Source organism: Rattus rattus, chromosome 3 (assembly GCF_011064425.1).
Source record: "Rattus rattus isolate New Zealand chromosome 3, Rrattus_CSIRO_v1, whole genome shotgun sequence".
In the NCBI taxonomy this organism is placed as follows: Eukaryota; Metazoa; Chordata; class Mammalia; order Rodentia; family Muridae; genus Rattus; species Rattus rattus.
In genome coordinates, this window is record NC_046156.1 from 195,551,123 (window position 1) to 195,565,985 (window position 14,863).

At 44.1% G+C, this 14,863-nt stretch overlaps 1 protein-coding gene across 1 annotated transcript in view; it reads right to left on the reverse strand.

The window, feature by feature from the left end:
• The window catches only part of Pik3r1 (phosphoinositide-3-kinase regulatory subunit 1), an 84,660-nt gene that overhangs the window by 22,687 nt on the left and 47,110 nt on the right, over window positions 1-14,863 (reverse strand). Inside the window, exons 3-4 of the mRNA XM_032898969.1 lie at window positions 5,799-5,891; window positions 5,086-5,160 (exon numbers count right to left, since the gene is read on the reverse strand). Coding sequence (XP_032754860.1) covers window positions 5,086-5,160; window positions 5,799-5,891 — 168 coding nt within the window. The remainder of the gene's footprint in view (window positions 1-5,085; window positions 5,161-5,798; window positions 5,892-14,863) is intronic.

A 14,863-nucleotide genomic window follows, 5' to 3' on the forward strand; every position in this document is an offset into this window, starting at 1 on the left:
CCTAATGCTGTTACTATGTAACCATCGGCCAGTAAGGAGGTCACGCCTTACATTCAGCAAAGGGGAAACAGTAACCTAAAGTACTTTTCTGCCCCTGTGAGGCGATGTAGTTCAGTCTCTGGGATGGGAAAGGAAATAAGGGGCACCAAGAGCAAGATGGCGTCTATAAAAAAGGCATTTGGCCATCGAAGCAACATGGGAAGGGTTATCAGGGGAAGAGTGTGCTGAGGAGGACCTGACATTACACATTCTCCTGCCTTCACTTATCACTGGGTTCTGCTGTCAGGGAGCTCTAAGGAGCAAGACAATATAAAGATAATACATAACCCAGCGTGTGGCTGGTGCAGGCAGTGGCTGGGAGATGAGAAAATACCGGAGTCCCTCTGAGATGTTTCTCCATAAGGAGAGGTCAATATTTGGGCTATCCTGGAACTAAAGATGGTAGTGTAAAACAGGGTCCACAAACTTTCCCCATTCAATTAAAAACTGACAAAACCTTTGCCCATTCATGACCTCTTTGTACCCAAGAAATTTCTATATGACCCAAGATAGTTAGGTTCATAAAACAGGCATGCACGCAGAGCAAATAATGAAATTATAAAGTAGTTTATTTCACAAGAATTGCTAAGAATATATATAACTTTTACCATTGATAAATGGAAAAAGCTAATTTGTATACTAATGAGAGATTTCTTTATATATATGCACACAAAACCACACACCCTTGACTGGCCTCAAACTTGAGATTTTCCTGTCTTTACCCTTTTTTTAATTAATTTTTATTTATATGAGTATACTGTAGCTGTCTTCAGACACACCAGAAGAGGGCATCGGATCCCATTACAGATGGTTGTGAGCTACCATGTGGCTGCTGGGAATTGAACTCAGGACCTCTGGAGGAGCAGTCAGTGCTCTTAACCACTGAGCCATCTCTCCAGCCCCTTCTTTGTTTATTCTTATACAGAAGTAAATCTTAGCTGAGTATTTGATGCTTCAAGATATAGAGCATCTTCTTCAGTGCTTTTGGAGGTAATCAATGTTTACATAAAAGAATTGTTAATGCTGGGATGTTGCTTTGTATAAGTACATGATACAAAATGACAGAATTATATGTCAAGGGTCATTCCAAATATTTCTGGATATTCTTTCTTAATGATTCCAACCCAAAATTTATTTAAGTTTTTAAAAAATGAAACTCCAAGAACAATTTTCACAATCTAACATTTCTATATAATGCAATCAAAGGCATACTAATATATATGTATGTGCATATATGTGTGTGTCTGTAAATGTATACAGACATCCTAAAGATACACATTTTGAGGATGGCAGGAAAATTCACACCCAATCACACTGTTTCTACGGAGCAGGAATCCGTGTGTGTATAACCCATAATATACAATAAATAGTGTTGAATCTGAGTTGAGGTGCGTGTGGCCTGACAGCATGGACCGCATACACAGTGAAAAGCGCGAATGTTGTATGTTCGGAACTGAGGAAAGTGGAGCGTGGTGCGTGGGTAAATGTAGCCCAAAACAGCTTAGAATGTTACGGGTTTGGTTTCAACTTAAAAATTTGGCTCACAAACCTTTATTGTTGTGAACTTCTTTATGACCACCACATGAAGTTACCCACCCCTTTATGGGAAATGACCCACAAAAGGAGAAGCTATGGGAATCTGGGCTGAGACTGAGGTACAAAAAAAGCCGTTGGGCATATCGTTCCTTTAAGCAAACCTTGTCCCACTAAGTAGCTCATGACACCACAGCCTAGTATAGGCTGTGTATAGGCCAGGCAGAGAAAAAAACTGTAAAAGTTAAGGCATCAGAGGATAAAACGCTACGCCACTAACTATCCTAGAAAGCTAACCAGAGATACCACAGCTCATCTTAACAAGCATGCACGAGCCATACTGGGCCTTTACATAAAGGGTCTAGCCTGAAACCCAGCAATTATTTGTAAAATTACATAATGCCAATTTAGATTATACGGGCACCTGTACAGACTCCAAAGGCTATCTGAAGCTTCTGGCTCCTCTAGACGCTGCCCTGGTGTGCCTCATGTCCTGGCTCTCTGCCTTGAAAAGGAGAAGCTCTGAAATTGCTCATCCTGAAAAATGTATGCGGCACCATTAGGAGACATGTGTAGACTTCAAGATGTTCCTGTCACATGTCCCTCTCTCAGACACCATCCCCTTGGTGCTCCTTCCTGCAGGGCTCATGAGCAAAGCCTTCACCAGGACACCTGGCAAGCAGTCTGTATGTATCTCACATCACACTTAGGGAGCCTCAAGGACAGAGTGTGCTTCTCCCCTCTTCTTCCAGCCTTGCCTAGCGGCCAACACAGGAACTGTGGCAGCTAAGGTCTGGAACCCTTGGGCAGGTGCTCACTCCCTTCCTAAGAACCTAGGGAGTTCTGTCCACAGGTCTTCACAGTGTGTGAATGAAATTACACCACACGAGCCTGGGGATGAAGTCACCATGTATAAAAGCCCACGGGACTTGACGATAGGGTACACTTGGTTTTACTTATTATTTTTTTTCTGTGAAGTGGCTTCTCACGTGTCCTGGGGTCGCTGACTTGTGCAATGCCTGATTCCTCTTCCGTATGAATGCCACCAGGCAGCACTTAGCTCCCCGCAGCTAAGAGGCAGTGGTCCCTCACTCCACTTTTCACCAAACTACTGATGGGTAACCAGTTCCTCTAAGGCTTCAATACTCTACTTCCCCGGGGAAGTCCCACCCCCAACCCCCAGCCAGCCACCGGTTGATCTCTATCTGGTTTAGTGGTTCCCAGGGCGTGGGGGTAGAGTGGGAAGAGTCTGGCACTATTTGGAGACTGTTCTTGACTGTCGTGACTGGGGGTGGATGCTCCTGGCACCTGGTGGGTAGAGGCTAGGGATGTGGCTAAATACCGGGCTGTGAATGTGACATTCCTCCATTCTTGATCAGCCTTACTTGGGGTTAAGAGAAACCAAAAGGTGTCCGGAGAAAATTTAGACCGTTAAAATTCAAGCAAGTCAACAACAACAACAACAAAAATTGTTTTAGGGTAAAATGAGTAAAGTGAGGGGAATCAGGGACAATCCGAATAATCTGGATATAAATCGCAGCTTTGCCACTCTACCACTAAATCCTGTTAGAGGAATTTGCCGAACGTGGACTTTCTTTTCTACAGATTTAGAGTCACTAATAACATCAGCATTAAGTTACCATGAGATGCTCTAAAAGGAGGAGGTCAGGCAGGCTGCTGCTGCCCACCTGTCTGCCTGGCATTGCAAACACAAGGGTATTTGAAAGCCAGCATTTGTCAGGTGAAACTGAGGCTTCCCATGAATACTGTAATAACTTGATGGGCTGAAACGTCCACGACCCAGAGACACTTTTGGCAGATGCACTCCCAAGTTTGGATAGTGTCTGCTCTTTTGTGGCTAGGAAAGTGTACCAGTCTTCTACATGTGGGTTTTGATGTCAGTGGGGAAGGAAAGAAAGCTGCCTGTCAAAATACATCATTGACGCGAGAGAATCTTGGTGGTTTACGCCATCTCATGAGTGGTGTGAAAAAAAAAAAAAAAAGAAAGAAAGAAAAACTTTTTCCAAAGCTAACCTGGATCGGTTTGTATTGGTAACATTAAAGCCTTAACCACAACTTTTCATAGTCTCATTAGTTTCTGGTGTCTTTTACGTTTCCTGTGACTTTTAGCATGTGTTCAATTTCATACACACACACACACACACACACACACACACACACACACACACACACACACACACACACACACCCTCCCTTTTTTTGTAAGCCAAACATGTAACTCTATTTCAATAGGCAGAGAACAACATTCAGCGTTTCTTTGATGCCCTGGTAAGGCTGTGAGAAACACAGAGAATAGAAAGGTCTCTCACTCTCGACTCTGCTGCCCATCAGCTTCTAATGACCCAGGTGGTAAAAGGTTACGTTTCCCCGTGTGTGCTCAGCTGAATTCAAGGCACACAGGGAACCGCAGCTCAGACACTTGGTTGGGTTTGCTTCAAGAGGAAAGCACGTACTGATAGTCTTTCCTCTAAGAAACACACCTTTTGTAGAAATTCCCGAGTTGCCTAATCCTGGAGTTGCTTCTCTCTTCAGAGTGTTACCTTGTGAGGGTCACATGGGCATCCTCACGCCGGCATAGCTTTGCAGGAACTTTGCGCAGAATAAGAACAAGGGCAAATGCAACCCTTTCCATTTAAATATAAACTCGAGTAAATGAGATGAGGTAGAAAGAAAAAGGGAGGGACAGAACACGGTGAAGGGACTGAAGGACCCGAGAGAGAGACATTGACAGGAGAAGAAAGCCTGCTGGGGTAAGCTGTACTACTTTACCCTGTATGGCAAAGGAAAGAGGAAGCCATACGAAGCCGCCATTTGGCAGAATAAATGAGTGTCTCTTGGGTAATGGTGTGTTGGAGCTGGCTTGCCTGGTTCAGGAGACCAGATGTTCCATGTTCAATGACATCGTGTCAGTCAGCATGAAGTCAGCCACAGAGGGGGATATTTACATCACATGAGGGCCTAATACACTAACTTGGTACTTTCTTTCTGCAGAGAGCAGGGTTCTCATTACACTGTGGAATAAAGCACCCGCTTTCATATTACCTAATGTGTGTAGGGTGTGGAAAAGCAAGCGGGTGAGCCAGCAAGCCAGGTGGGAAGAAAAGAGACGGGGAAGGAAGGGGAAGAGGAAACTGGGAGACATTCCTTAAAGGACACAGACTTAGAACCTTTTTGGCTGACCCCACAGGAATGAGACGCTCCTGACAGCAAGGCTTAGGAACAACGACGGAGACACAGACAGAGCCAGGTAAACGCCAAAAAGATAAATTTCCTCGCTTCCTGCTGGACACAGGGGCTTGTGTCTGTGGAAAGGGTTGAGAGCTTATACTCCAACCCTACCTCGGGAGCCCAGTGCCAAAGCATGTACTGCTCATGCCATGGGGTAGAAGGAACTCCCGCACGTGACTGGAGAATTCTGTATGAATGGGGGTGGGGGCGCATCATCGAAAACAGAAACTTGATCCTCACTTAGAATAGTCCTGTGACACTCACCACAATCAAGAAGCTGTCGTAACTCTGCAGGGTTGCTGGAGCTCTGTGTTCTGTATAGAGTTGAACATTCCAGTCCTAGGACACAAAACAGACCGTGTATGCAAAACACAGCTCTCAGGAGAACCCATGAGCCTGCTTCCAGAGGGACATTCCAATATCCATCCTGTATCTATTCAGATGTGTACTAAATATTCCTGGAAGCCAACTCCAACAATTAATTTTATCTGGTATGTCAATAATTTTGGCAAATCCAGCAGACTATTAAAAAGCAGATTAATCATCTTTATTAAATTAGGAAGAACTGAATAGCTCCCACACAGTAACCACATATTGGTTTCTGAGCAGCAGTTCTCAACCTGTAGATCCTGACCCCTTGGGTGGGCATTGCCTAAGACCACAGGGAAACACAGATATTTACAATATGATTCATAATATCGCAAAACTAGTCATGAAGAGGCAACGAAAATAATTCTATGGTTAGGGTCACCACAACACGGGGAACTATATTAAAGGGTCTCAGCATTAGGAAAACTGAGAACCACTCACGGACCTAGAGTTAGAAATTATCAGCCAGGATTTCTTCCTAGAACAGAGTCCCCACACGACTAGTGTGGGTAGCACAGCCTCTGTTCCCCGCAAATAAGACAGACACATAACGAGTGGTCCAGAGATACATATAAATTATAACAGTCATGAAATAAAACTCGAGTTACCTTTCTTCTCAATGGCTTCCAGGAGCTTTATAAGGAGAGGCGGGGCAACATCAGGAGGGGCAAACTGCTCGGCCAGATCAGGAAGGGTCAACACTGAAAGAGAGACAATGCCAACATTAGACCTCATGCAAGGCAGTCAAGCACATTCAACTGCAATCGGGAATATTTCAATACAAGTAATCCGATTACTCCCAACTATAGGAAACTCAGTTTCCTAAAGGGATTCCTACACCATGCTGTATACTGCTGGGCCCCCCAAGACATAGCTGTTGCTTCCTTCCAGAGAGAGCTCCCTGAAAGCCCATTAAAAATCCCAGAACCCCCGAACAACGGGTTTCTCATGTTCTCACCTCTGGGGCATTTTCCCTAGGACAGACTGCCCTATGTTAGGGCACCTCAGAGTACAGGCTGGGTCTAGGTAGAGGGGATCCAGGCTTCGCTGCAGCTTGTATGTTCAAGAAGAACAAAAAGAGATGTTTCTGCCCCATGTCCTGAACACAACCAGGGGAGTCCAGAAAACCTGAAACCAAGTCTGGCTTCTAGGTTATTATGAAAGAACTGTTGCTTGGGTAGACGAGACTAGATAGAATCTTGAGATAGTCTGTGACCATGGTTCATAACTGACATATCTGAATTCCTACTAGGTTGGTATTCTTTTGTACCCAGCACTCAGTTCTATCAATGCCCAGGGGTCATTGCAAGCCAACACAAGTGACCAGTGGCCAGCCAACAACAAGCCCCTGTTTAACTGTTGTTAAAACGTCTGCTTGCGGGGTTGGGGATTTAGCTCAGTGGTAGAGCGCTTGCCTAGGAAGTGCAAGGCCCTGAGTTCGGTCCCTAGCTCCGAAAAAAAAAAACAAAAAAAAAAAAAAAAAAGTCTGCTTGCATACACACCCACATACACACAGCAGACAGACAGGCAGGCAGGCAGATAAACAGACACACACACACACACACACACACACACACACACACACACACACACACACACACACACACACACACACACACACACACACACACACACACACCTGGATAGGAAATGAGATACTTCCAAAGGTTTTAAGATCTATTTCACATTATGTGTATGAGCGTTCTGCTGGCATGTTATGATATATATATATGATATATATATATGTACCGCTTGTGTGCCTGGTACTTTTGAGGAAAGAAAATGCATCAGATTCCCCGGAACTGGAGTTACAGATGTTTGTGAGTCACTATGTGGGCTCCGGGAACTAAACCTAAATCCTGTCAGAGCAACAAGTACTCTGAACCAAGAATTGCCATGTTTTTATAAGCTGTGCCTTCGCATGTTACGTATACATTTTACCAATGGTGTCTAATAGGGTGACAACCTCAAACGACTCCCTCTGCAACATTACAGTGATGACCACGTTCTTATTCAAAAAGAGTGTGTGAGTGGATGAAGTAAAAGTAGTTTTCAAAACTGTGCCAGAAGAGGGAGCTAAACATTTCATCCCTTAAATTTCTCGAACTCCGAAATCTAGGTTGTGGATCTTACTGACAACATCTTCAGGAGTAACTTGTCGTTAATGCTTACTGTTCAGCTGTCTATAATTATCTAGGACAGACAGTTCAGATACCCTTAGAGACACCAAATGGCCACAATTGGGTTTCAGTGAGGCTTCAGTGTTACAATTATTATAAGACATACACGACGTTAAGACAATTTCTAACTAAACCCATTGTAAGTACCAAAGATCAGCACTGATGTGGGAGTGCAGAACTGTAATCCAGCACTTGGGAGGCTACAGCTGGAAGGTCACAAGGTAAGAGAGCCCAGTCTATCTTCCAATAGCAAGACCCTGGCTAGAAGAAAGCAAACACGCACGCACATACGCACATATGCACGCACGCGCGCACATGCGAGCGCATGCCCAAACACACACACCACTAACAGCACTAACAGCAGCAGCAAAGGGCAAACCATTATTTCCTTTGACAAACTATAAACCACTTCCCTTGGCTTTAGAGTTTCAGCTCACAACAACAGAATCCTCTCCCACAAATACCTTCCCTTCTACAAGGAACAAAATGAAGGTCATCCTGTCCATGTACATCTGTGCTAGAAGAGCTACTGAAGATAAGGGGAAGGGCTAGCCATTAGGATCCAGTACAGCCTTCCTGCTAACAACCCTCAGCACAGCCCTAAGTCCAAAGGCCCAAGGTTAAGTAGTAAAGACACCTACCCATACTGTACCCATACAGCTAATCCTCTCCCGTTCTCTCTACATGGAACACAAGCATTTTTAATGGAGAAAGAAAAAAAAAAACCCACCGGCACAGAGATCGGAATTGCTTAATAAAGTTTATCTCTCTCCAAAATCTTATCAACACAATCATTTCCGCAGGCAAATACGAAAACTAAATTAAATGGTAATTAAAAATTTCATGTTAACTATTATTGAAATATGCGCCCAACAGTTGCTGGTTGGGCAAATGTTGCACATCTGCACATACAGGAGTTTCCATCTCCCTCTACTTCAGCTGGAAAAAAAGACAAAGAAAGAAAGAAAACCAGTCACTGTCCTGAGCTACAGAGAGTCATCTTCTGAAGAAGGCTGCCTATACTACTGTTAGATGAAGTCCCTGAAAGCCACTGTGGTGACCACCAGATGTCTGTGAGAACGCTGGCCTTCTCCAAGCTCTGTGCACACACAGTGAAGCAAGAGTTCTCCCTTTGGCGCCGCATTGAGAGGATGCCCAGCTGAATTTTTTAATACCGAAGGAGCTCGATTGCGCAAAGGCATGACTCACGACAGCTGATCAAGACTTCGCAATAGGAACTTGAAAGGGCGAACTTCACAAGGCAAGACAATGAAAACAACAATTCTAGGATGTCCTACTCCTTAGTATAAGGTCTCTCACTCAGCGCGCTTCCTCTCTGAAATACTTAAGACTCGGAAAGGTCCTATCACCCGCTTTAGGCAAAAAATAGGATTAGCGCTGGAATTCTAAACAGTATTCTAAAACAAGTGTTACTTTCTACAACAATTCTAAACCCGACTATTCTCTAATTCATTAAAAGCACATCTAGACCTGTATTTCTGTCAGTAGGTTTTATCGTAAGAGATTCTAGCAGGAAGTAGCTAGGAATACAGGTTAGCTTTCCCCTGATTAGTCCACGGTGAAGCATCAAATCAAAGTCTGATAAAACATAATGGTACCACAAATTATTTTTTTAAAAATAAACTACAGAACATACGGGTTGGGGCTGTCCAGCAAAACCCGAATTAGCACCATGCACATCTACATTTTACACAGAGTTACGGATATCCGGGATCTGAATCAGAATGCCCTTCGGTTCGGAGGTTTGCCATGCTTTGTTGCCTAAGGTCTGCAGAGCCACAGTCACCCTTAAGCATCTGGAAGCATCAGTAGATTTCCTGACACACCCAAGCCCGGTTTCTCACTTAGCCAAATCGTTTTTTCATGAGGAAAAGCCAACGTTGTGCAAGGGAAAATGAAAACAAAGAACAGTCGAAAGGTCTGAGAGAAGTGAGTCTCAACCACGAATAACTGCTAGGGATAGGCAGATGAGGCTAGCCTTCCGAACTCCAGTGAACCGAGAGCCCCAGGTCATAGAAGGAATTACTCATGCTACATCGGAGGCTGCATTTTCTGTTTGCTCTTTCTGCAGGCCCTGGTGACAGCCAATCACAGACCAGAAGAGAACCTCCCCTCTAAACCGAAGCCCTTCCCAAACTACTAAAGCGGGCAAGCCTCAACACTCCTGGGCACCAGCGGTGTGTGGGGAACAGGAGCATTCTGTGCTCTCAGTGGTGCCAACACTACCAAGTGAAGATGAAACCACACAGCTGCAGCGTTTGAGGCGTTCTCCATTTAAAAATTTTTTTTTTTTAAAAAAAGACATTTTAAAGTTAGTGCCTGGCAGGAGCAAGTGGAAAGTTTAAGCGGAAACATCAAAACGCAGAGACTGCCCAAGCCAAGTATTTCATTCCTAATGGAAGTGGCTTGGAAGTGTGTGAAAAACTGCTCGTTCCCACTCAAAATGTAGCACGAAATACACAGGAAAGAAAGGACATATGCAAATGGGGATCAATATTAAATCAAGATGTTAAACTGTCTACTGACTTGCTGAATCCAAGCTTTACTTCTGTCTGAGCCAATCGTCTCTAGTGACTTCAAAAGAAAAAAAAAAAAAAAAAAAACAGTGGACACAAATCAAAGCAACCCCAATTCTCTTCCTAAACAAACGCTGTGAGCACGCTCATGCTGCCTACCTATGACAGCTAATACCCTGGACTTCAAACTTCTTAAGCTCTGAGGGCTGCAAGCCACATCAAAAGCTGGTGTGCTCTTTGGGCAAGACGGTAAAGACTAAGAATCAAAAACAAAGTAAAAAAAATAAACTAGGGGTTCCTTAATTTTGGTACACAGTGGCTTCGTCAGTAGTGCTGACATGATTAAAAGCACAAAGAGACGTGGGTTTCCATCGTTGGGGTACCACTTAATGACAGTAATCTTGGACAAGTTAATTAACTTAGACCTGAGTTTTTTCATCTGTAAAATGGGTGTAATTATTTGAGTAAGGATTAGTGAGCAAGAGATCCTCAGTGGACAAAGTACCCAGGGTATAGAAAGACAATCATGTGTATCAGGATGATAACTAGATTTAAAAGGTTTCATTTGTACACGCATTAATGTCTGTCTGCATGTCTGTACATGGACCGCATGTGTGCCAGGCGGCCTAGAACTTTAGTTGTTGACAGTTGTGGCAGCCATGTGGGTGCTGGGAACGGATCCTGGGTCCTCTGCAAGAGCAGCCAGTGCTCTTAACTACTAAGCAATCTCCCCAGCTCCGTTAAAAGATTTTTGAATATTCATTCATGACAAAATTTAAGAGCAGACTATAATATTTGGTCAGTTTTCTTAATACTTCTTAAAGGAGGGGAGCTCGAGGTACAGCTGACAGAGTAGATATTAATGTTTTGCCTCTCACTCTGTAAATAATACTCAATCTTTTCAGAAGTCAACTCAAATACTATACTATTTTGAACTTATTATATTTTCTCCCAGTAAGGACCATAAAACTGATCTGTTTAAGCCATTTGACTTCAATTCTCGAATCTGAAGGGAAAAGTAAGTTGGAGTGATTGTGTAATAAATTCTATTAAGCTTCCAGAAGCAAACTAGATTTTGCTTTGGAGGATGAAGGTTGAGGGTTGGGCAATGAAGACGTGAAAGTAAATCTTCAGGTGAAACCACAGTTTTCAGAGGTAACGCGGACATTTTCAAAATGGCTAACAGATCTGAACTGAAGCCTTTGAGTCCTTGTAGGTATTCTACACTCCTTAGTTCTCCAAGTTGTTCATCACCAAGTTCATCCCCCTGCCTCATGCTTTTGCTCTACAAGTAGGAAGAGGAGAAGAATGGGAGATTCTGCCCACTTCATCTTATTTCCAGACTGGCTTCTAGGTTGGCCTCAGAAACAGCAGGCAAAGGTCTTAGGAAGCATAAGCAGGTCTCTACTAAAGCCATAAAGTGGCTTCAGCATACGGAAGTGCAAGGTTACACTTAATCTTTGACCGACAGGCTAATTAATTGTGATCTTTATCACCTAAATTGGAATCCGATGTAAAGATGACAACTTACAGTGCACAGCAAAATTAAAACGCTGAGCAGAAGGTAACTAGGAAGGAAAGTTGAGCTTCTCCCCCTCCTCCCCCATTTCCTACCAAGAAAATAATTTATAGTTGAGTCCAAGGAATTTCAAAGGCCAGTGATTTATTTATAAGGAAGTTGGTCTTTTGGTCTGTTGGCTAAGAAAGATTTCATTTGAAGCATGACTCAGATGACCCATAAAAGAAAGAATGGGGAGGTGGGGGGAGAGAGGAGAGAGAGAGAGAGAGAGAGAGAGAGAGAGAGAGAGAGAGAGAGAGAGAGGGATAGAATCACACTTCACACACATGGTGGTGATGGGCACCTGGCTCTTTGTTGAGTGCGTGAAGAACAGTTAATGACACCAGCTAGGAGCCCTGTCCTGCACCATTTAACATGCATGCTCTTATTTTTTTTTTTTTTTCATACCAGTTCAAAGAGATCTAGTCATTCTTATTCTTGACTTAAAGGCAAGGAAACAGAAGCTGAGAATTAAGTCATTTGGGTCATGCCATAAGCTCCTAAGTTGTGTGCATGTGCTTAGCATGGGCCAATTTTCTCTGCATCAGTCCCTGGCTTGGAAAAGAAACCTACGACGTTTCCCAAAATTTCAAGGTTCCCAGATTTCAGCGGTAACTGCAGTAAGAGTGTCACGTAACACAGAAGGCATGGGACCCTCAGTCCCATCCGGCAATGGCCATAATTTGTTCTGGTGGGTTCAAGAAAAGCCACCTCGATGGCAGCATCTGCTTCTGAATATCCTGCCCCACGTCAGACAGTGGATGTATCTTCTCCTTCCTCACACTAGTCAGACGGACAGGTAGTCAACAGTACACACGGTGGAGCAATGGGCACCCCTGTTCACAGCTGATGGGAGGAGGGACACCTTGCAGGCTAGGTGGGGGGACTGGTAGCAATGCTCATGTCTCGCACATATACATTTGATACTAGACCTCACCGTCCAACTTATCAAACATGCTACAGGTTCTATAATGAAGCCAGATCATAAGGTGGAATGTGAGAAGCCCCCAAAGCAATTAGTGGAAATGGAAGGGACTGGAAAGTTATCATGGTGACACCACAGGCCAGAAAGATGTCTGATGTTGGCTGGCGAGCCACTGCCCAGGCAGAAGCAAGAGTGGTCGAGGGAGGACAGAGCTCAAGAAGGAGAAACTGCCAAAGCAGCAAACTGCTTCAGCTGAACAATGCTCAGAGTTTTAAGAAAGCCTGAATGGACATCAGAGGCAACAGAGAACCACCAAACCCCATCCTACTCAGCCCAAGGAGCCAGGGCTTTTCTCTGACATTTAAAAGTATGCTGAAAACTTGAATGCCTGGATACACTCCACCTTACCCTACAGTTAATATTTTGCCCTAAATGTTATCTGTAATTTTTGGGAGTACATTTCAAGGTAAAGGGGGTGTGAATTAGTTGCCATGGACTGATTGTGTTCCCCAGAACTCTTATGTTGAAGCCCTTCAAGGTACCACTCCCATCCCCAAAGTGATGGCACCCAAGAGACAGCCTCTGGAAGATTATTGAGTTTAAATGGTGTGTGTGTGTGTGTGTGTGTGTGTGTGTGTGTGTGTGTGTGTGTGTGTGTGGTGTGTATGTGTGTGTGTGTGCGTGTGAGAACACTTGTGCATGCTCGAGTGTGCACATGCGTACGGGGCGGGGGTTGTCCTTTTATGATGAGATCAGTGTTCTCGTCCTTTCCAGAGGAGAATCCGTGGAAAGAGGCCATACACAACCCAAGAAGAGTTCTTCACCAGGTCCTTACTAAGTTAGCAGAATTTACTAAGGTTCTATGGTAACTTGAGCTCAAAAGTTAGCAACCACAGCCAAAGTGGAAAAACTTCCTTTGTCTAGGGAAAGTCAGTAGCCGAACTCTTCGAGTATTTAGAAAACTCCTCTGAGCATAAGAACGTTTCTGACAGTGATATAGGGGCCTGCGTAAACTTTCAGGCACATATCAATAATCCCAATTGAGAGAGATCTCAGACCGCAACTTTCAAGGAGCAAGAATTGAGGATGAGTGTCCCAGCTGTAGAGAGAAAAGGATAACAGGACACTGATACCTGCTGCCTACTTGTGCTTGCTTGGTTTCACAGACTGGCTTTACGATGGAACTCAGCAAAGCACCTCAACTTGTGTTGGGCAGATGGTGCTAAGCAGGTCTTCCTGTCTCAGTGATTAGGTCTGATGTCCTACCATTCCTACCGAATGTCATATCAACAGGTATTAGGGGCAGAGAGCTTTGTTGTTCAGTGCATCTCTGTACCACTATGTGAGGAGGACAAGAGTCGCAACTTGACTGAGGTCTGGAGATGAGTTCCGGCCAAGAGCAAGACTCCTTAGTATTCATGTATGGTTTAGAGAGACTGGACAAGCAATGGAGGCCAATTACCACGACTGCAGGTGAGAAGCCCCTTGACTTTAACTCTCAGAACCCAAAGAGCTTTGGGAGGCCGTATAATTGTCCCCATTTTACGGATGAGGAAAAGGAAGATTTAAAATAACGAAGTGATTTGCCCAAAACCAGTCAGTACAGGAGTTAAGTGGCAAACTGATTTGAAAGAACCCAGCTTGCTTTCTTGGGAGGCCCACTTGCATTCTGAAGGCTAGCAAGCCAAGAGCAGGGGCTGCAAAAAGCTTTGCATGAGATATAAACGTTCCTGGCCACGTTTCCGGGCCTTGGTGACTGAGAAGCGTGTTTGTTCGAGTCAGGCTTGGATTGGTGGGCCAGCTTCTCCTTTATCAGGCCTGAGGCCCTGCCAGCCCACTCAGCCAGCCTAAATATTTTTGGGAGAGCATTTATTAAATATTTTTCTCATAAGGCCAAACTAAGCACATTCTTCCTCAGGAATGTCACTGGGTTTATTCAGCTAAAAATAACTCGCCAACTTATCATATTTGGCAAAATATGAAGGGCTCTTTGTGAGTCACCAGGTAGAGGAAAGGTCCAGTAAAGAGTATGGTGACCTGGGGACTGGAGAGGTAGGTGGCTTGGTGGTTATGAGCCTTAGTTGCTCTCCCAAAGGACTCAGGTTCGACTGCCAGCACCGGCACGGCAGTTCACAATGGCTATAACTCCAGTCCCAGCAGATCCAGTGACTTCTGGCTTCTGAAGGCAGTGCATGCATGTGGCACCCAGACAAAACACCCACACATGTAAATTTAAGTGATAAAAACAAAATATATAGTGTCCGGAATATCAGAGGAGGAAGAACAAGAGAAAGATGAATTGCATATGGAATGGGCAAGAAAGATGAATGACTCAAAAATATTGAGTGGGAAATTCCCGATAAAATGGAGGACAGACATGAGAAAAAACTAAGTTTGTAACAGTCAGGTTTAACAAAACCTTAAAAAAAAATAAATAAAAAAAATCACAGGCAGAAAGCTATTCTACCTCCAC